Here is a 23,835-nt window from a genome sequence, read left to right as displayed (position 1 = left end):
TTTTTTTTATTTTTTTTTAAATTATTTTGAATGGGGCGAAAGGGGGATGATTTAAACTTATATATATTTTTTTATTTTTTTCATATTTTTAAAAACATTTTTTTACTTGCCATATGCTTCAATAGTCTCCATAGGAGACTAGAAGCTGCAGTTGTCTGATGAGCAGATCGCTTGTATGCAGCAGAAATGCTCACTTGCTACTGGGTGGTGCTCATAGCAATTGAGACAGGACAACCTCAGGGGTCTGCTGTTGTCATGCCCACCCATTGGTGACCCATGATCACGTGACGGGGTCACCGATGGGCGGGGCCTAGGACGAGCTTCCCGGAATCGGAGATTGACAGCGGCATTTAACTGGTTAACAGCCGCGGGTGGATCGCGATTCCACCCGCGGCTGTTGCGGGCACATGTCAGCTGTAAGAATCAGCTGACATGTGCCCTGTTCAGTACTATTACTGACCAGGTCGGAAAGGGGTTAATTGGTGTAACAGATATAACAAACAACAAAATGAATTAGTTGACTGTATGTCTTGTATCTCATTGAAGCCATCATGGATAATTAATGCATTTATGTCTGTGCCAGAAGTCCTGGCCCATTGATTGTTCTCCTCAGCTTTCTTTTCTTCATTTTAAGTTAAACGAAGTGGACCTAAGTTATTTGTGAGATCTTCTAGTATATACCATGCTGTAGATGTAAAGGGTTCTACTATTTTCCTTTTGTCCTCTATTGAACAACAATTTATAATAAACGGTTTCCATTTTAGAAGGAAATTGCCTGCTTGCTTCTCTTTATTACATAGGGCATCTTGTTATTCTACCTCCATATAATGCTTCATTTGTGCTATTAGTTCCGTAATGGGGGGGATATTGGGATCTAGCCAATGCTTTAGGAGCTGTTTTTTCACCAATATAAGCCAGGTATGTAGTAGCTTGGGGGGACTTCCTATTTGTTAGGGTTGTTTATGGTAGTCCAAACATGCAGCAGGGCTAAACATGGAGAAAAGACATATTCTGGTCCCCATGTGGTGTTAATCATGTCAGCTACCTGGTCCTAATAGGAAACCGATGCAGGACAGGACCAAAGGCCATGTAGGAGGTCAGTGTGTGGATATTGGCACTTGGGACATGCAATTAGTCTATTAGAAAGTTTTTTTGTTTTTTTTTGTAGATTAAAGGCGTATATCGCACCATGCATGATTTTGAACAAAGTTTCTCTCCACGACTCATTTATACAGTGCTGGCCAAAAGTATTGGCACCCCTGCAATTCTGTCAGATAATACTCAGTTTCTTCCTGAAAATGATTGCAATCACAAATTCTTTGGTATTGTTATCTTCATTTAATTTGCTTGCAAGGAAAAAACACAAAAGAGAATGAAGCAAAAATCAAATCATTGATCATTTCACACAAAACTCCAAAAATGGGCCAGACAAAAGTATTGGCACCCTCAGCCTAATACTTGGTTGCACAACCTTTAGCCAAAATACAGTGCTGGCCAAAAGTATTGGCACCCCTGCAATTCTGTCAGATAATACTCAGTTTCTTCCTGAAAATGATTGCAATCACAAATGCTTTGGTATTATTCTCTTCATTTAATTTGTCTTCAATGGAAAAAACACAAAAAGAATGGTCCTAAAGCCAAATTGGATATAATTCCACACCAAACTTAAAAAAGGGGGTGGACAAAAGTATTGGCACCCTTTGAAAAATCATGTGATGCTTCTCTAATTCATGTAATTAACAGCACCTGTAACTTACCTGTGGCACCGAACAGGTATTGGCAATAACTAAATCACACTTGCAGCCAGTTAACATGGATTAAAGTTTACTCAACCTCTGTCCTGTGTCCTTGTGTGTACCACATTGAGTATGGAGAAAAGAAAGAAGACCAAAGAACTGTCTGAGGACTTGAGAAACCAAATTGTGAGGAAGCATGAGCAATCTCAAGGCTACAAGTCCATCTCCAAAGACCTGAATGTTCCTGTGTCTTCCGTGCGCAGTGTCATCAAGAAGTTTAAAGCCCATGGCACTGTGGCTAACCTCCCTAGATGTGGACGGAAAAGTAAAATTGACGAGAGATTTCAACGCAAGATTGTGCGGATGGTGGATAAAGAACCTCGACTAACATCCAAACAAGTTCAAGCTGCCCTGCAGTCCGAGGGTACAACAGTGTCAACCTGTACTATCCATCGACGTCTGAATGAAAAGGGACGGTATGGTAGGATACCCAGGAAGACCCCACTTCTTACCCTGAGACATAAAAAAGCCAGTCTGGAGTTTGCCAAAACTAACCTGAGAAAGCCTAAAACGTTTTGGAAGAATGTTCTCTGGTCAGCTGAGACAAAAGTACAGCTTTTTGGGAAAAAGCATCAACATAGAGTGTACAGGAAAAAAAAAAAGAGGCATTCAAAGAAAAGAACACGGTCCCTACAGTCAAACATGGCGGAGGTTCCCTGATGTTTTGGGGTTGCTTTGCTGCCTCTGGCACTGGACTGCTTGACAGTGTGCATGGCATTATGAAGTCTGAAGACTACCAACAAATTTTGCAGCATAATGTAGGGCCCAGTGTGAGAAAGCTGGGTCTCCCTCAGAGGTCATTGGTCTTCCAGCAGGACAATGACCCAAAACACACTTCCAAAAGCACTATAAAATGGTTTGAGAGAAAGCACTGGAGACTTCTAAGGTGGCCAGCAATGAGTCCAGATCTGAATCCCATAGAAAACCTGTGGAGAGATCTCAAAATGGCAGTTTGGAGAAGGCACCCTTCAAATATCAGGGACCTGGAGCAGTTTGCCAAAGAAGAATGGTCTACAATTCCAGCAGAGCATTGTAAGAAACTCATTGATGGTTACCGGAAGCGGTTGTTCGCAGTTATCTTGGCTAAAGGTTGTGCAACCAAGTATTAGGCTGAGGGTGCCAATACTTTTGTCCGGCCCATTTTTGGAGTTTTGTGTGAAATGATCAATGATTTGATTTTTGCTTCATTCTCTTTTGTGTTTTTTCCTTGCAAGCAAATTAAATGAAGAGAATAATACCAAAGAATTTGTGATTGCAATCATTTTCTGGAAGAAACTGAGTATTATCTGACAGAATTGCAGGGGTGCCAATACTTTTGGCCAGCACTGTAACTGCGAACAACCGCTTCCGGTAACCATCAATGAGTTTCTTACAATGCTCTGCTGGAATTGTAGACCATTCTTCTTTGGCAAACTGCTCCAGGTCCCTGATCTTTGAAGGGTGCCTTCTCCAAACTGCCATTTTGAGATCTCTCCACAGGTGTTCTATAGGATTCAGATCTGGACTCATTGCTGGCCACCTTAGAAGTCTCCAGTGCTTTCTCTAAAACCATTTTATAGTGCTTTTGGAAGTGTGTTTTAGGTCATTGTCCTGCTGGAAGACCCATGACGTCTGAGGGGGAGACCCAGCTTTCTCACACTGGGCCCTACATTATGCTGCAAAATTTGTTGGTAGTCTTCAGACTTCATAATGCCATGCACACGGTCAAGCAGTCCAGTGCCAGAGGCAGCAAAGCAACCCCAAAACATCAGGGAACCTCCGCCATATTTGACTATAGGGACCGTGTTCTTTTGTTCGAATGCCTCTTTTTTTTTCCTGTACACTCTATGTTGATGCTTTTTCCCAAAAAGCTCTACTTTAGTCTCATCTGACCAGAGAACATTCTTCCAAAACGTTTTAGGCTTTCTCAGGTAAGTTTTGGCAAACTCCAGTCTGGCTTTTTTTATGTCTCAGAGTAAGAAGTGGGGTCTTCCTGGGTATTCTACCATACAGTCCCTTTTCATTCAGACGCCGACGGATAGTACAGGTTGACACTGTTGTAGCCTCGGACTGCAGGGCAGCTTGAACTTGTTTAGATGTTAGTCGAGGTTCTTTATCCACCATCCGCACAATCTTGCGTTGAAATCTCTCGTCAATTTTTCTTTTCCGTCCACATCTAGGGAGGTTAGCCACAGTGCCATGGGCTTTAAACTTCTTGATGACACTGCGCACGGAAGACACAGGAACATTCAGGTCTTTGGAGATGGACTTGTAGCCTTGAGATTGCTCATGCTTCCTCACAATTTGGTTTCTCAAGTCCTCAGACAGTTCTTTGGTCTTCTTTCTTTTCTCCATGCTCAATGTGGTACACACAAGGACACAGGACAGAGGTTGAGTCAACTTTAATCCATGTTAACTGGCTGCAAGTGTGATTTAGTTATTGCCAACACCTGTTAGGTGCCACAGGTAAGTTACAGGTGCTGTTAATTACATGAATTAGAGAAGCATCACATGATTTTTCAAAGGGTGCCAATACTTTTGTCCACCCCCTTTTTTAGGTTTGGTGTGGAATTATATCCAATTTGGCTTTAGGACAATTATTTTTGTGTTTTTTCATTGAAGACAAATTAAATGAAGAGAATAATACCAAAGAATTTGTGATTGCAATCATTTTCAGGAAGAAACTGAGTATTATCTGACAGAATTGCAGAAGTGCCAATACTTTTGGCCAGCACTGTATATGTTTCCTGAATATCCTCCAACCCGTTCTAATCTTCTCGAGGATATCTACATCATCAAATTGTTGTTTCCAGTACTTAAAAAAGGTATCTGGGTGTGTTTCCACAAGGTTAGGTGCATGAATTTGTAAGGAGAAAAGGCACTACATGATAGACGAGCACACCTCCAATATAGAATAATATAGAAAAAAGTTTATTGAACCAAACATGATAAAAAACATTTTAAAAGCCATCAATTGGCCTGCAAACTGCCCACGGCATGACAGATATCAATAATTAAACAATGTGTACCCCCACATGCATACGGATGTGATGGAGAATAGGGAATTATATTCACATAGTATAAAGAATCCTCAATATACATAAGAAATGCATAAGTGGATGGATATCATGTAAAGTATCACATATGCAAAACAGTAAGCTAATGTCAATATAAATATATAAAGATGCATTTCATAGTAGAAGGTAATATCAGTACAGATAAGTGAAGCCACATCACATCTACTATATAATTGTCTTGTCTGTCTGTCTGTCTTGGAAATCCCGCGTCGCTCATTGGTCTGGCAGCGGCCGATCAGCGCAGCGAGATTTCTGAAAAAAGATGGTGGCCGTTTGCGGCTTATCTGGCGGACGGAGGTCAGCGGAGATGAGCGGCGCTAGCAGCACAACTACCCCGACCGGCGCCGCTGACCTCCATGCGGCTAACTCTGGAAGATCAGCGGCTGGGCCCGCTGATCTCCCGACAGCAAGTGTGAACGGGGGAGCGGCGCCGCCGGTCGGGATGCTTCTGCTGCGAGCAGCCACTCATCTCCCAGCTTCTCGCAGCAGAAGGAGCCGCACAGGCAGCGACGCTCCCCGGTCCTCGCTAATACGGAGCCGCACAAGCAGCGCCGCTCCCGGGCCCACACTAATATGACGCTGATTGCTCGCGGCCGGCCACCGCGACCAATCAGCGAGATTGGTGCCAAACTTAAACAACGCTCTGCTGATTGGTTGCATTGGCCGGCCGACCGCGATCAATCAGCTATTTTGGCGCCAAATTTAAACAACGCTCTGCTCATTGGTCTCGGTGGCCGGCCGACCGCGACCAATCAGCGAGATTGCCGCCAAATTTAAGCAACGCTCTGCTGGTTGGTCGATTTTATCGCCAAATGTAACAAGCTCTCCGGTCCTCACTAACACAGTTCGCTGATTGGTCACGGGTGGAGCCGCGACCAATCACAGAGATTGCCGCCAAATTTAAACACCGTTTTGCTGATTGGTCGTGGCCGGCAACCGTGACTAATCAGCGATTTTGGCGCCAAATTTAAACAACGTTCTGCTGATTGCGCCTGGTCGGCCGCATACATATTCTAGAATACCCGATGCGTTAGAATCGGGCCACCATCTAGTTATAAATATCAGCCTCAATAGAAAAAGCTTCATAATAAAAGGCACTATAGGACCGTAAGTCAAATGCAATCCAGAATGGGAAATAACCCAAACCACTGAAAGAATAGAAAGACCCAATAATAGGATCTGAGGGATCAAGAAGAAATAGTAGTTTGTCCCGCAAAAAAAAATAAAATATAATATATATATATATATATATATATATATATATATATATATATATATATATATATATATATATATATATATATATATATATATATATATGAGATATATATATATATATGAGATATATATATATATATGAGATATATATATATATGAGAGATATATATATATATATATATATGAGATATATATATATATATATATATGAGAGATATATATATATATATATATGAGAGATATATATATATATATATGAGAGATATATATATATATATATATATGAGAGATATATATATATATATATGAGAGATATATATATATATATATATATATATATATATATATATATATATATATATATATATATATATATATATATATATATATATATATATATATATATATGAGACATGTATATGAGACATATGTCCTGTGAGGACACTAGGTGGTTACCTAAACACCAGCTAGTCTGAGGGTAGATGGGGCCTGAATGGCGTCAGACAGAGGACAGGAGGAAGCCCCACGCGTATCGCCGCGTCCCATACAACTTCGTCAGGGGAATCACAAGGTTAGGTTTCATTGATGAATATAGTGTAGATATTGAGGGGGTACCCTTTTGAGCTGACCCGATATTATCCAGTTCATTTCGGGAAGTTTCAAAGGTAACATCTCTTAAGGCTGTGTGGCCATTATGCGTTTTTTAAGCGTTTTCGCAGCGGCAATTCCGCTGCAGAAACGCTTAAACACTTGGTAGAAGGCCTGCCATGTTCCCCAATGATAATCCGCATGTGCTGTGCACATGCTGTGGAAATTTCCGCTGCGGATTATCATTCCGGAAAAATACGCAGCATTACCAATTATTTTGCGGAAGCGCTGTGTTTTCGTCGCCATAAACTTGCATTGGACCGCATAATATCCGCATCACTGCATCTGTACATTTGAATCCATGCGTTTCAATGTGCGGATGGTACCCGGGTTTGGAGAAGAGGAGACTCTCCTCTGGACCCGGGTACCATAGAACCTGTAAAAAAAAAAAAGAATAAAATAAATATTATACTTACCTTCTGATGGCCCGCGGTGCGCTTGTCTTGGCTTGCCGGCAGCTTGCGGTAGACTAAAGGACCTGCGCTGACATCATTTAGTCATGTGACGGGTCACGCAACCGCTGACGTTGGCAGGTCCTTAAATCTACCGTGAGCTGCCGGCAAGCAGAGACAAGGACACCGGGAGCCATCAGAAGTTAAGTATATATTTTTTAACATTCTTTCGGTCACACTATATAAATCCATGCCGGTTGCATGGATTTATATAGTGTGACCAAGTTGACAAGCACTTTCCAAGAGATGCTAAAATCCCTTGGAAAGAGCTTGTCAACCCGCATGCAGAAATGCATGTGAAGAACGCTTCACATCCACAAGTCCCTGGCAGGAAAACGCATGTACAATCCGCATGCGTTTTTTCTGCCAGGGAGATACAGAAACGCTCAGCTAAAAATCCAGAGCATTTCTGCATCGCGGGCACATAGCTTAAGTTAGCCATGTCGGAGAGTTTGATCTGTTCATATTGAAAATAGTGGTTTGGGGGTAGTTCATATTTTCCTAAAGTTTCTGCACATGTTAGCCATCTCTGTTCAATTGGGTGAAGAAGGTGAGATATGTTCACAACATCTGCTTGTTGCCATTTTATAAAGAATTTATTTTCTCTACCTTGGGCGAATTCTGGGTTGTGCCACAACGGAAGGTGTTTTGAGATTCTGAATGAAAGGCCAATTTTTTTCCTGACTGCTTTCCATGTAGCGATAGTATCTCTAAAGATCACTGTTTTCTTGATTTCTAAGGGTAGCGAGGTAAAACATGAATGGAGGAGAGCTGTTAAGTTGTAGGGGGATGCATAGTCAGAATCTAGCGAGTAGTCTGAATATGTATGTCTTTTGTGAAGCCAATCTATTATATATCGAAAAAGGCAAGCTAGGTTGTAATTTCTAGTGCATGGAAAGTTGATACCTCCCTCTTCCTTGGAGGCTATGAGTTGATTCATACTAATTCTAGAACGTTTTCCCTTCCAGATGAACTGACTAAAAAATAATTTTTTTTTTTAGCCTTTTAAAATGTCATTCCCATTGTATAGATCAGTAGTCCTCAGCCTTTCTTATCTGACTAGCCACTTTCAGCTCTGAAAGAGGGTCCTGTGCAACATCCAGACCTCTCCCTTCTTTTCTCCACCTTATCCCTGGAGTAGTGACATCCTGCTTCCACACCCCCTCAAAGTAGCGATACCCAAAGTCCTCATTTCCTGTATCTCCAAGCCCACCAAGACCAGTATATGTGAGACTAACTCCTAAAACTCACCATCTGGGGTCCCACTCTTCATAGCTGTTTGATAGACATGGTGCTAATACACCAAGCTGGCAGACTTCCGCAAGCCACAAATTATAGGCCATCGAGTCACAGTTTGGGGATCTTTTTGGTATAGATTGTATTGCTTAAGACTAGTGGCTACTTAGTGAATTGCACGAAGACTGGAATTTTGTTTAATTTCTATTTGGTCACAGTGGGAATAAAGTAACTTTTTATCATGGTACAATTTTTCACAATTTGTGATACATCTGTAGTTTTTAAAGTTTGGTCATTAAGCTTTTCCTCTCACGGAGGTCTCCGGTCATCTTATGTACAAATGCATTTGTCTTAGCAACACAGGAACAGAACTTCTCTGCATTTAAACTCTAATCCCTTGTGATATTTATAGATCTTGGGTCTGTATTTCTGTGGTCATTAAAGTAATCTTCAGTACTCAAGGTGTTAATGAGGCCTCTTCAGTTGTGTTGTTAAGCCAGGAAATCAGATGTGTTAATTAAAATACCTATGTCCTATTTACCTGCCGATCATTCTTCGCAGGCTACAGTGTTTCTGCTAATTTGCTAAAATCGTTTTCTACGGTTCGAGCGTTGGCTAGGAAACGTTATCTCCTGGAGGCTTTTATATCCCCTCTCCTCCAATCAAAGTTGTAGTGTAGTGATGCTGCTTTGTATGGCAAGTGGCCTCTCATTGATTTCATGTCGGACAGAACAAATGAATTAACCGTGCTGCTGAAATATTCTGAAAGGGACAACGGGAGCAATTTAACAAAGATTTAGTTGGTTTTCTTTTATTGGGACAAAGGCAGTTTGTTTGGGATGTTGTCACTTAGTTTCATTTTTAACATATAACTTGTTGCAAAGAATCTTATTTAAACTGGGGCTACATGGCGGCGTTCGCCGCAGCATAGTTTACACTGCCAAAAATTGGTCTATGCCACTGCTAAATGATATTGTCGAGAAAAGAGAAATTGGGTTGCATTGCAACCTTGTAAGTTACTGTGACCTCAAGATGTTGCAAGAAAACTGGGTCAGATTATTTATTTTTTTAGACTTGTCGCACGGTTATCCCATTCACCTGTATTAGACTGCAATGGAGCAACCTTTGTATGACCTGTTTGGTATCCAAAGTCATCGTGTAGCCTCAGCTTAATTGTCTTCTTCCTTGATGCATTGCAGTTAGTTGGACAGCGCTACAAAATACATTTGAAATCCAGTTCACATAGCGGCAGTCTGGGGAAACGCACAGCCACAAAAAAAAAGTGAGAATTTGAAGTTATTGGCATAAGCATTTTTTTTTCTAGGAATTACTTTTATTGTAGGGCACATGACCATCAATTGATGGCAAAAACTTTTCACAAGCTGCAGTGCTTAGCTAGCCAGTGAAATTTTAACTGATGGTGAACAACTGCAATAAAAAAAGATTTTTTTTTTCCTTTCCCCAAGGACCTTTTGCTGTTTTGTTAACACATCCTTTATACAATACCCTGGGTTAGGTATACAAAGTGCTCCATGATAGATTTGATTCCTCAAACTCTGGTGGAAAAGAGTAGCATGCTGGATCAGTTTAATATGTGAGGAGATTGACTCAGAAGCTGCATATGATCAGTGGGTTGGTCTCTGGACTCCTCCTGTAAGGCTGCGGCCCCACTATCAGTATTCGGTCAGTATTTTTTCTCAGGAGTGGGAGCCAAAACCAGGAGTGGGTGATAAATGCAGAATTGGTGACTTGTTTCTATTATACCTTTTCTCTGATTGTTCCTCACCTGGATTTAGCTCCCACTCCTGAGAAAAAATACTGACCAAATACTGATAGTGGGGCCGTGGCCTAAAGCTGAATTTGCATTGACAGCTGGAAAGATCTTGGTGTTCTGCTCTTCTTCATGGGCCAGCATTGTGCACAGGATTTCTGCATTGCCAAATATTTACTTCATAGTGGAAAAATGTTGCTGGACACATTAGCATAGATTTCTACTGTTATGTCCAGCAAAGTACAGACACTGTCAGAATGGCTGTCAAGCACAGTCCAAGGCTTCATATTGTAGAATCGGTTTCCCTCATTGATGTGAATGACTAAATCAGGAGCATTTCTAAAGACCAGTTTTTCAGCTATTTTGACAGAATGGTCAATGGAAAACATAATGTAATGTGAATCCACCCGTAGCACATTTCCATTTGACTGTTCTATTTGACACTGGTGCACATGCTTAGAACGATGTTCATCTAAGGGTATGTGCACACGATGCAGAAATGAAGCAGAAAACTTCTGCATCATTTCTGCATCTCCCTGGCAGAAAAAACGCATGCAGATTGTGCATGCGTTTTTCCTGCGGAATACATGCGTTTCCACATGCGTTTCTGCATGTGGATTGACAAGCGCTTTCCAGGTGATTTTAGCATCACCTGGAAAGTGCTTGACAACTAGGTCACACTATATAAATCCATGCAACCGGCATGGATTTATATAGTGTGACCCGAGAGAGTGGTAAAAATAAAAAATAAATGTATACTTTACTCTCTGGTGGCCCGCGCTGTCCTGCTCAATCCGTTCTCCCTCGCCGGCAACTTTGAATTGAAAGACCTGCCGACGTCGGCGTCACGTGACCCGTCACATGACTGACGTCAGCGCAGGTCCTTCAACTCACTGCAAAGTGCCGGGAACCAAGCAGGAGCAGTGCGCGGGCCGACAGAAGGTAAATATACATTTATTTTTTATTTTATTCTTGTTTTACAGCTTTTTAATGGTACCTGGGTGTGGAGGAGAGTCTCATCTTCTCCACACTCGGGTACCATCCGCACATTAGAACGCGCCAATAATGCAAGTACAGATGCAGTCTTGCGGAATTGGCGCGTTCTAATGCAAGTCAATGGCGGCGAAAACGCCGCGTTTACGCAAAATTAATTGACATGCTGCGGATTTTTGAGCGCAGCGTTTACGCTGCGGAAAAATCCTTATCATGGGCACAGCACATGCGGATTTCAATTGGGGAACATTGCTGCCCTTCTAGCATGCGTTTTTAATGCGTTTCCGCAACTGCAAAGCGCCGCGGAAACGCATTAAAAATGCATCTTGTGAACTCAGCCTAAAGCTGGCCATACACGAGACGGCTGTCGGCCAAATGAACATACAGCTGATGGTTATCTCTCCTGACTACCCTATACACATGAACATTCGGCACAGTTGATGGATCATGTCTTTTTTACTGGGACTTCTTTGGAAACCGCTCATCTTCCTTGAAAACAAAAGGATTGGAAATATAAATTTTAACTGCACGATTCTTCTCTCCTCAGCCTCATCGAGAGGCTCCCATACATATTTGCTGGCCGATTTGTCCCAGTAACATCAATGTTTTCATCCAAATTTCTTCTAATGTGTATGGAGGACCTTTGGGCTAAGTTTGTGATAAAACATCCTGTGCTGGCAAATTATATTTTCTGCAGATGACCACACACATTACATGAAAATTGGCCAAACCCCACAATTTTGGAGGACTTGCCAAAAATATGACAAGTATGGAGGCCTACTGACTCTCCTGCAGATGATATTTGTGAAGAGAAGGAGCGGGCAGTTGGATTTTCAATGTCCGATCCTTTTGTTTCCAGAGGAATTAAGCTGTTTTTGCATAGATGACAGATTCATTGGTTTTCCACGAAAAGAGAAGTTCTACTGGGATGAGTGCTCATCTGAATAGGAGTCGGGAGAGATGGCTGTTGGCTGAACATTTGCTTTAGCAGATACCCATCTCGTGTGTATGGCCGGCTTGACCCACACTAGGGACCTGTGCACATGTCGCAGATTTGTCTTTTTTTTCTGTGCAGATTTGTCACAAAACCTGAAAGCTTTCCTGATGCCAGCAAAGTGAATGAAAATCCTGAAGTCTCATGCACACTTTGCTTATTTGTGACTTGCAGATTTGGTGCAGATTTAAATTGGCAGCATGTTAATTCTTTCAGCATTTTTGTTGCAGATTTCACTCATACTAATGAGTGGGGAAAAATTTGCACCAAAAACGTGTTGGGGTATGTGCCCACGAGCCGTTCACCTGCGCTGCGTCCAAATCGCTGTATTGTACAATAGAAGCAAAGTGGATGGGATTTATATAAATCCCATGCTCACTGTGCTTCTATTAGCCGCCGTGTAAACTCATCGGCGGCGCGGCTTTAGGCGTAGTCTCCGCAACAGAAATTTCACCCATAGAATAGGGTGTGGTAACTCCCCATGTGTTCAATGAACACATGCGGGTTTAGCTTCGGGATCGGACGCAGCGAAAATACGCTGCGTCCAAAGCGCTGCAATAGCCTGATCGTGGGCACATACCCTAACTGTGTGTGCACACGGTCAGGAGCCGCTGCGGGTTTATGCAGCGTCAAACCCACAGCGTCCAGATGTTATAGCGTAGTGGAAGGGATTTCTAGACATCCTATGTCCACTATGCGTCCCTTTGCTCCTCCGGATCACCTGTGGAAACTGACACTGGGTGCGTCTTTCAGACCTGCAGCATGTCCATTACTCTTACGGGTCTGCATGTGGACTTTCCCCATAGACTAACCTCTGAGGAAAGTCTGCATGTGGAAAAAAAATAAAAAATCAAGGCTGCTCATTTGCATAAGTGAGGGCGGAAGCCGCGCGGCTGCTCTGCAGCGTCGGGGCTGCAGGTGGATACGGATCGTGGGAACGTACCCTTATATGCTGCGTTTTTCTTGCCAAGAGATGCAGAAATGGTGCAGAAATTTCTACACTAAATACTTAACATGTGCACTTATCCTAAGGCTTTGTTTTCATGTATGTATAAACCTGTAGCTGTGATTAACATGATATCTAATCTTATTTTCTGATGTTCATTTTCTGTTACAATTTGTCTACTTTATGGCAATATATAGTATCACTTATGTTCCATTGCGTTTGGAATAGAATTCTTTTACGTAGCGATCAATGGCCTAATGAATAGCATAGTACAAATGTAAAGTATTAGTAAATGTCTTGCGTTGGCAGTTTTTTTTCTTCTCCTGTTTCAGTAATAACATCTGTGAATTAAAGCTGCAAAGTGATAAAAGGGTTAAAGCAGGTTAAATGTGAATGCCATACTCTCTGCTTCATAGCCCATGAAGGATCTGTGTTTTCTCTCAGTTGGAGGACTTTTGTATTAGAGGCTTATATTTGACCAGAGCTCAGGAGTTTGGAGACCCTTTACTCTGGGGGCAGCCCCTTCTCCTCATTTCACAGCAGAATGCTTCTGTTCATGCTGCTGCTTCATATCTGAACATATGTTACTAACGCGGCTGGATTGTTGGCTCCTCCGTGATTGTCACTCTCAACTGTTGATGATATTGCTGTGATCAATTTAGCAATCTCTAAAGCCGTGTCGCTTTCAGTGGATTTTTTTCAACAGAAAAAAAATGGGAGTTATGGATTTCACCAAGATTAAATCTACAATAAAATCCACATCTGACACCTGCAGATTTGGCATGAAATTTGACTAAGCAAAATCCTTTGTGGAATCAAATTGCCGCCCAGCCTAAGAGGTCCATGTTGTCTGTCATTTATTTTCGGGTTTCTTATTTTTATATACTATATATTCTAATCTGTTTCATGATCCTGTGTTTGGCATGGTCAGTCTGCGAAAAAAAATAAAGACGTGTGAACATTACTACATTCTATAATGGATATGTGTGCTATCTGTGAAAAATTGATGTCTGAATGAGGCCTAATCCACCATCTCTAGTATTCCAGAAATTCTGATCCTTAGAGAATTGTATAACTAAGAAACCCTGTGATCAAGAAACCAAGTGATAGGTGCATTTTTTTATGTTGCTTGTTGATTCTCTGCTGCTTTGTGAAGCTTCTCGCCCCAAGGAATATCTTGATTTTCTGTCAAAATTTAGTAGTAATTTTTTCCCTCAATGATTTGTGAAACATTTGCACAAAGCACAAAAACAGCGACTTTAAAATTTTAACTTTACCTAATTTTTTTTTTTATATATATATAAAAAACCACTCAAATCCTGCAATTTGGCAGGAAAGATAGATGCAGGCTACTGAATGGAAATGGGGAAGTAGAAAAGCTCTTATTCCTTTGTAAGATTACTGGCTTGCTCTGCTTGCAGATTAACATGAGGGTGATATGCCCACAATGTATTTTAATATCCTGTCCTCTGTGTTCCAGGTTTCTCTTTGTCCAGCGTCCAGGCTTCGGCTTGGAGTACACCAACCGCCACCATTGAGCCCGGTAGTTGGAGCGGCAGCGAAAGTCCTGCCGAAGATATTGAAAGAATGAGCGATTCTGCTGATAAACCCATGGACAATGATGCAGAAGGTGTCTGGAGTCCGGATATTGAGCAGAGCTTTCAGGAAGCGCTCGCTATCTACCCACCATGTGGGAGAAGGAAAATTATACTGTCAGATGAAGGCAAAATGTATGGTAAGTGGCCAGCTGCTGTTTATATCATTGCCAGATTTTGTTTGTGTGTGTGCATTCCTGATGGAAAAATGCACTTCAACAAATCATTTTATGCTGAGTAATTAAACAGAATACAGTGAATCATTAAGGATCTTCTCAGGATACTGGGGTACGTTAGAGGTATCTTTCTAATTACTGACCCAAGTAGTTTAGCAATTTATAAGATGTAAAAACACTTGGAGCCCAGTGGTCTGGCTCTGACCCAACAAAACTAAACAGTACACACACAAAAATAAAAAAACAAAACTTGCTAAAAAGAGAGATCCACTGCTATGGCGGATGTGTATATCCACTTGGAGTGCAACATAATCTCTGCTTTTATAATTGTACATACGGATCATATTTTGACTTTTTTTTTTTTTTTTTAGGTTTAATTGTGACTGGTAGTAGGTCACTGGCCCTCAAGTTCTGGTGGGATAAAATATCACTCTAGAACTTGGTAATGATAGACTTACTGGGGAACAGTAGGAACCTTTTGTAAACTTGGTCTCTCCTAATCTATCTTCTAAAACAGTTCTGCCTTAAAGAACTCTAAATGGAAAAGGACCTACTCAACCTACACTATTCAAGGACTGACAGTGCGTTGTCCCTTCTATAGACATCGAATGGAGCAACAGAATACTTTGTTCTAGTGGTTGGTCCCAGCAGTGGCCAGCCGTTTATCACCTATTCCGCTTTGCATAGGTGATTGTCTATCGTGGGACAGTCCCTATGTGATGGCTTACTACCCCATAGATGGGCACAGCTAAACAGATACTTTTTCAATGACCAGAGGACATGATCATCTGTTGGGCACATCTGATGAAGCTCTTCTTCTGGGGATCCTTAATGGGTGGAGTAAAAGCCAACGTGTTCAGCCTTTTGTTTCTCCTGATAGGTAGATTACTGATGCTTCCCATTACTAATGCTTCCCATCATAATTTGGCAGAACCTGCATGCAGATATGTAAATAGTAGTGTTGATCGAGTATGTATCTTTAACCTTTTCCAGCAAGCGCGCTCGAGTGCTCGCCGAGTATTTTGGCATGCTCGGTGTTTGTCAGTCGCCGCGTCTACAAGTGTCACGGCTGTTAGGCAGCTGTGACACATGTAGAGATTTCCTGTCTGAGGTGTAGAAGGCAAATGTGGTGCTGCAAATGTGCATAATTTGGAAAAATGGGTACAGAAATTCTGTACACAACTTTACAGACTGCACACAGCTTGTCCACAAGGCCTACTTACTAGTGTTGAACGAGTATGTATCTAACCCTTTCTGGCGAGCACGCTCGAGTGCTCGCCGAGTATTTTGGCGTGCTCCGAGTTTGTCACTGTCGCTGCGTCTGCAAGTGTCACGGCTGTTAGGCTGCATGTATCACAGCTGTCTAAGAGCCGTGACACTTGCAGACGTGGCAACCGTGAAAGAAACCCCGAGCACGCCAAAATACTCAGCGAGCACGCTGCGCCGTAAACGGTTAGATACATACTCGATCAATACTAGTAAGTAGGCCTTGTGCATAAGCTGTGTGCAGTCTGTAAAGTTGTGCACAGAATTTCTGTACCCATTTTTCCAAATTGTGCATATTTGCAGTACCACATTTGCCTTCTGTTGCTCTGTCCGTGCAATTTGTCACAATAGTTCTGCCCATAAAAACTGGAAGGATAAGTTTGAATAGCGCAATGTGTCCCTTTCTAGATTATAGTAGAGCATTGTATAATGGCAGGTCTGATAAAATACTTAAGTCAAACAAAAACATGACTTTCATCCAAAGGAACAAACAGTAGCGCATACAAAAATAATCATGATGCTGCAATACTTACTAGAAAGCTGTCATAAATATAACACACAATTGGCCCATGTTTTGTTAGCCTGAGATGCGTTAACTAACATAGTTGTGACATCGGCTGTCACGTGCAGACAATTTAATGCAGGAGGTCATCTTAATTAAGGGACAACACGTCAGCACTTGTCTGTAATAAGTAAAAGCTGCAGGAGTGCAGAAACCACCTCTGCCATGGTGATTTTCATTATATTGTCACATTTGCATACGAAAATTTTTACATTGTACAAGAATAATTATTAGGAAGGCAACTTGATGTCTCACATTTTTATGCCACGGGCATTTTATGCAACCTATTTGGTTACGATTGTTCTCGATGTTTCTCTGTAACATCAAATCTGTGGGCACTTACTCATTTTTCCTTGTAATGTTGATGCATGATAGAATTATATCCAAGATGATAGTTGTGCTAAATACAGGCAGCAGTTAAAAGATTTACATGAAATCAGGCTCTAAATGTAAAGCCTAACTTTACTGACACATTGACGTGTAGTTAAAGGGGTTTTCACCGCTGCACAACCCTTAATAATTAGTCCAGGGTGGTGGGGAATAAAAGACTCTCTTCCTAGATCGGCACCTCTCCACTGTCTCCCACCTGTTTGCTGGGATCAACAGCTGGCTCGGTCGACATGTGAGTGCTCAGTGGGCCCGGTTGTCCAGTAGTGGACAACCTCTTTAACCCAGATTCTATTTTTCCTTACAACACAGCACTATAATGTAGGGTAACCCACCAACAACACCCATATCTTCCTTGAGACCTGGGTATGAGATGTGGGAGAAAGATATTTTTGTGTTATCTGCAATTAAGATTTTTGAATGGTTAGAAGAATCTGTAACATGTTCATCAATGTATTGCTCCATTCCTCTCCTCTCTGCTGTATCTAAGAAGGGCCACAGTGATATCACAATACAGCTACATGTGTATTAGGCCTCATTCAGACATTGATTTCTGAGGACTAAATCCGTGATTTTCACGTATAGCATTTGTACCTGTGATAGTCTATAGGGCCATTCACATGTCCGTGATTTTTTTGCAGACCGTGCAACCTATGGAAAATTGCAGACACATGTCCAATTTTGATTTGAGGGTTGGCTCAAAAAACGGCAATGCAAGTCTATGGGTCAGTGAAAAATCGTACCACACTCCGGATAACATCAGAGTGTGGTCTGATTTTCACAGACTGTCAGAATGGAGAAGGTGGAGAAACTTTAATTTTTCCTCATGTGAGAAAAACAGTTGACCCTCTGCGAAAACGCTGATCAGAATAATCAGTCCTTTTTTCTCATACGTGGAAAAATCGGACATGTGACTGAGCCCTTCATTTCATCTGTGTGGCATATAATTAAGTGGCAGCTTGCAGTCCCTTTACAAAACATGGGGACCTGGTTTCAAATCCAAGCAGTTCTTCATCCATTCAGGTTGTCGTTTCATGTAGATTAATTGTATTTTCCAGAAATACATATATGTACTAATGCAATTGTGTTGTGGAATATGGTAGTGTAAGACGTTATTGATACAGGAGTCCTACAGTAGTAATTTTGCTTTTACAAATGTTCTTTTTATTATAAAAATGTGTAGTTAAAAGGAGTGATACATTATAAGAACTGGTATCTGGGATTGCATTATTGGCACGCCGAGCTCTTCAGGTAGTTACAGTATATTTTGGAGGTCAAAGCTGGCATAGATGAGAGGTCGGAGCACAATTTAACAATGGGCTGCTCCCATCTAGCATATTACTCTCATCATAAACCCTCTCTTGTACTAATTAATTCTGGCGCTCCTGCACAGAACTCGTTTCATCCTCCATGCAGTTTTTGCTCCTCAATAAGTAACAGTAGGAGATTGAAGCGAAAACTAGCACAGAGTGCAAGGGGGAAAGCAGATGGTACTGCGGCTGCCACCAGCTGTGCTCCCTCCCTCCCACTCCCCCCTCCAGTGCTGGCTGGATGATGTAATGGAAAGACGGACCCCCCTCCCCTGCTCCTGCTCTGGTGTGCAGGCTCTTCCAGGCTGTCAGTGTAGACTGGAAGCAGCAGCAATCCTCCAGGCTTTTAGTTTGCAGCTGTCATGTGACCTCAGCAGCCAAATGGAACATAATGTCTGGAAAAAAAAAATAGCCTTGTGCTGATGCTTCTCAGCTGCTCTTGGCAGAAAGTTTGTAGGCCCTGGTTTCCTGCCGGATTGCAAGATCTGGAGATTAACAGATCTCTGCTCTTCCACATTTTGCGATTAAAATCAAGCAGAACTGTACCAGTGCCCGTACCGATATCCAAAAAAAACATGACCATCAAGGGTTATGGAGAAGTGTAAAAAAAAAAAAAAACCGCATTGAAGTACATTCGCTGCTGTTAGATGGGTCTATCACCAGGGTTGTATAATGGCTAAGAGATGTGTGCCATAATGCTTATTATAGGCTTTATTCAGAGTTTTTGAAAGTTGTTTGCAGCAGATATGATTCAAATTCCTCCTCAAAATCTGTTTGGGAAAACTCTTCCTATTCGTTTCTATGGTAAGGCTATGTGCCCACGATGCAGAAATGAAGCGGAAAATTTCCGCTTCATTTCTGCATGTCCTTGCCAGTAAAAACGCGTGCGGATTTTAACAAGTGTTTTTGACGCGCGGATTTGCCATGCGTTTTTCTAATGCATTGAGTAGGCAATTCCGCATGCGCAAACGCACAAATAATTGACATGCTGCGGAATTTTCTGCACATAAAATCCGCTGCGGAAAATTCCGCAGCATGGGCACAGAACTTGTGGATTGTCATTGGGGACCTTGGGGCACGTACTACCAAGCGTTTTTTAAGCGTTTCCGCTGGAGAAATTCCACAGCAAAAACGCTTGAAAAACCCATTGTGGGCACGCAGCCTTAAGCCACTTTGCTGTCCATATGAGGAAATTTTTTGAGCTTTTTTTTTTTTTTTTTTTTTTTTTCTATTTTCTTTCCTCTGAGGCTACTTTCCCACTATGAATATTTGGTGAGTTTTTGATGTTGCAGATTTTGTTGTAACATTTCTGCACCCATTAGGTTACTTGCTCCCCCCTCCCCCCAATCATTGTTTACTTTTTTTAACATGTGTTTTTAAGGCTATGTGCCCACGTTGCATTTATGAAGCAGAAAATTTCTGCTTCATTTCTGCAAGTCCTCTCCCGGATAAACGCATGCGGAATTCCGCACGCGTTTATCGCGCATTTTTCGCGCGTTTATCACGCGTTTTCCACATGCGGAATTGCCTTGCGTTTTTTATGCATTGAACAAAGGCAATTCTGCATGCGGAAACGCAAAATTAAATGACATGCTGCGGATTTTTGAACGCAGCATAAACGCTGCGGAAAAATCCGCAGCATGGGCATTGCAATTGCGGAATCACATTGGGGACCATGGGGTGCGGATATACATGCGTTTTTCAAGCGTTTACGCTGCGGAAATTCCGCAGCATATACGCTTGAAAAATGCTACGTGGGCACACAGTCTAACACATTTTTGATGCTTTTTTAAGTTTGTGATGTTGTTAAATTAAGCTGCTTTTGTTTTTGATACTTTGACAGTCAAGTGTGATTTACATGTATTTTCACTTTCCGCTGTGGAAACCAACTAAAGCATCTAAACTTTTTTTTTTCGTGCTGATTTTCTGCATATAATGAAATTCTATTGGGAAAATCCACACACAAAACTCGTATGCAAAAGAGAAATTGACATGTTGCAGAGTTCAAGTAGGCTCCTCTGGTCAGTGTACCCAGTGGTGTGTTTTTTAAAAAAAACAACAAACACAGTGTGCATAAGATTTCTATAAATCCCTTCCACATTTCTGCAACTGTATGACAGTTCTTTTCACTGTGAAAATACGCAGCGTCAGAAACTCATCAGGGGAACCTAGTGCAAGTAACTTTTTTTTTTTTTTTAAGTGGATCTTGATGGAATCTGCTTAAAAAACAAAACTTCAGGAAACACTTTTTGGGGATTTTTTTTTTCTTTTCCCAAAGTTGTTTCCTGAAATGTTTTTTTCTTTTCCCTCTTGAAAAAATGTTTTTGGTTTTTGAGTGCCTCCAAACGGAAAAAAAAGCCCTGTGAACATTGAACATTGCCTTATAACTAGTATTTTATAATTTCACGCGTATTTCTGGGGACTGGTGTTCCTTGGACATTCCTGTAAACCACACAGTTCATCTTTACATGAGATCCACAGGATTTATGCGGAAACCAGTGAACCGCCCCGTATAAAACATGGAACTACCTTCTAAAGATGATCTCTACCCCATCACTCCACCCAAATTCATTCATTTTTGCTTGTGTAAATATTCTGTTGTCACAAGCTTAGGACAATACCACCTGTCTACAGGAGATAATGAGTTGTCTACAAAGGTTGCTGAAGAACAGGAACTCTAGATCCTATAGAAAGCCAGTGTCACCTATGATTGCATTGTATGTTCTATATAGAGGATGACCGCCCTGTTATTCTGATGTTAGTTTTTACTTGTCTATTTGCTGTCATCCTGTAGACCAAGTCCGATAAGACTGGACACAACACCAGACTTCTCTAGCATTGCACATTCCTAAAGTAAGCTTAGTAACCATTTCTACCTGCGGGTTTTCTGCATGTGATGCAATTCTATGGGGAAAATCTGCACATAAATATCACGAGAAATTGACATGTTGCTGAATTAAAAAATGCACCGCACGTCAGTTTACACAGCACTGTTTAAACACAGTAGGTGTGTGATTTCTATAACTCCACTTTCCTGGAACTGTAAGATGCTGCGTTTTTTTGTTTTTGCACAGCAAAAATATGCTACTTCAAAATGTCACAAAAAATTCATTATGGGAATTTAATTTAGGGCTGCGGCAAATGCAGCCTCATATGTCACTGTGGTCTTTTGACTGCTCGCCTGCATAATCTCTTAATTTTGCAGGAAAACTACAGTTTCACCTGTGAGACCATAATGGCCCGTCATTCTTGCCGTGAAATGGCTGTATGCTTGAAAAATTAAGTGATTGTGCAGGGGAGTAGTTTTTTTTTTTTTTTTTTTTAAATTTTTTTAAATTTTTTTTTTTTTTATATAATTTGTTCAAAAACAACAAATGTTTCGCACAAAGACTGCTTCAGAAAACTCAGTTTTTAGAGGAGTTTTTTCCTGAAGCGGTTTGGAAAGGGGTTTCATTTTATTCCTTATTTTTGCAGCCTTTTTCAGGGCTGTGGAGTCGGTAAGCCAAACCTTCGACTCCGACTCCTCAATTTCCATGACACCGATTCCACGACTCCCTCATACACGGCTCATGTTTAAGTGATAAATTCACTGTAGCACAGAGTAATCTCAGCTAAAAGTCTAGACCCTTAGATCAGGAATAGGACAGACATTTATAGGACATTTCATAACTTTCCCAAATTCTTATGGAAACCTTTCCAGCACATCCTGCATTGAACTACTGTACCCAATTTATTATATATTTTAGGAGTCTGTCCATTTTATACCAACTCCAGCTCCGACTCCTCCAAAATGGACACCGACTCCGACTCCACAGCCCTGCTTTTGATGTCGGTGCCTTGATAGAAGCGGATTCCATCAAGATCCACTTGGAAGAGTTTTATAGCGGTTTTAGACCCTTTTTTTTGTGCATCTTAACACCCCCTCCACCCTCTCCATCTGCACATAGTCTTAAAAAGATAATAGTTGTTCAGCAGTGTTGTCCATGAAAAAGACATACAATTTATTTAAAAACAAAAAAAAGCAGATAAAAAGGCAGCCATATTTACTAACACACCAGGACACCATAATAATGCACTGCAGGATACAGCAGCCCCCATAATGAAGGCAAAGGCAACACCGGTACAAAATACTGATGAAACCACCACTCGCACATCTACCATTCATGGATAGTGGTTGCCTAGTATTGCAATTCCACACGGATAAGGCTTGTATGGTGGGCACCAGTCACACAGAAACGTGTAGTGCATGTTGTCTGGCTTATACACCCATTCTATTAGATTGAATGGGCTACCAAGCACTATATAAATGCACCCCACAAGGACAGACACCCCAATGTCCCCCCAAGCCAACACTAAATAACTTGGCTGCACCCTGCAAAAGATGAGAAAATGTGCAATGGAAAATGTTAATTCCTTTACCATGGAGGCCTGCTGCATCCTATTATGCATTAATATCGTGACCTGGTGTTTAAGTACAGCTGCCTATTTTGTGGTGATGTTCGGCAGTGTTATCCCTAACAACTAAGCTGTCAGACAGGACTCGGCAGAGATTGGGAAAAGAGCTTCTTAGCAGCATTACCATCGTAGCATTCCTTATGTCAGATGGCTCTATTAAATTCATATTCAGGTGAACAGCCTCCCTAAATTTAGCCTTTGTGTTTTAGGTGGACCATAATTGCATAGGCTGCTGCCATGTTTATATCGGTTGCCATAGTTACTGATGACTCCAGCCTGCCTCGTCCACTTTATACTCTTTTTGTCTATTTTTTCCATTCCATAAGAAATGTCATTTGGCTGAATGATGTGAGGTTATCACAACCTAAAATATTAGTGCTTTGTATGTGAAGTTTGCTTTTTGGATGATCCCCCTACATGCAGTTATCCTACAGCAATCTATCTTGGCCACCATGTCATACAGATGCTGTTGCAATTTTTTTTATTTTTTTTTATGCTTCTGTAAGTTTTCAATTAAAGCTGAATTATCCACATTTTTTGCTGCACTGCATGAAAGGCATTTGACTCTAAAATATTCCAGGATATTGATCATTAAAAATGTCGTTTTCTGTAAGCAAATACCAGATGTGAGGTATCGCATTGCGCACTGCTTCATCTGTTATTGTAATCGCTGTACGCAGATTTTCTTTGGTCTTCTGGGTCTCTCAGCAACCTCTACTAGTTGTATCATGGACACCTGATCCGTACAGGGCGAAACTGTATAGGATGCAGTAATTGTGAACTAGGACGAAAAAAAAATCATAGACTTGTTTATCAGAGCCATAAAAAGACGGGAGGGAAACGCAAAGAACTTGATACTTAAATATAAAGGTGAAAAGGATTAGATGTAACCGGAGAGGAGCACAGTCTGCCCACTGGAAACATCAGAATCCAGCCATTAGCTAGAATCGTGTCTTTTGAAGTTACGTTGGAAG

General features: G+C 41.4%; 1 protein-coding gene across 12 annotated transcripts in view; it reads left to right on the top strand.

Annotated features, from left to right (window-relative positions):
* The window catches only part of TEAD1 (TEA domain transcription factor 1), a 172,896-nt gene that overhangs the window by 50,351 nt on the left and 98,710 nt on the right, over positions 1 to 23,835 (top strand). For all 12 annotated transcript variants that reach the window (XM_073658269.1, XM_073658266.1, XM_073658267.1 and 9 more), the window contains exon 3: positions 14,591 to 14,845. In XM_073658269.1, the coding sequence (XP_073514370.1) occupies positions 14,698 to 14,845 (148 nt within the window). In that variant the 5' untranslated portion in view covers positions 14,591 to 14,697. The remainder of the gene's footprint in view (positions 1 to 14,590; positions 14,846 to 23,835) is intronic.

Source organism: Phyllobates terribilis, unplaced genomic scaffold, assembly GCF_046119375.1.
Source record: "Phyllobates terribilis strain yellow unplaced genomic scaffold, ASM4611937v1 Scaffold_13__5_contigs__length_258822181, whole genome shotgun sequence".
Classification (NCBI taxonomy): Eukaryota; Metazoa; Chordata; class Amphibia; order Anura; family Dendrobatidae; genus Phyllobates; species Phyllobates terribilis.
The sequence above is the reverse complement of the archived record's forward strand: the minus strand, read 5'-3'. Positions and strand labels throughout refer to the sequence as shown.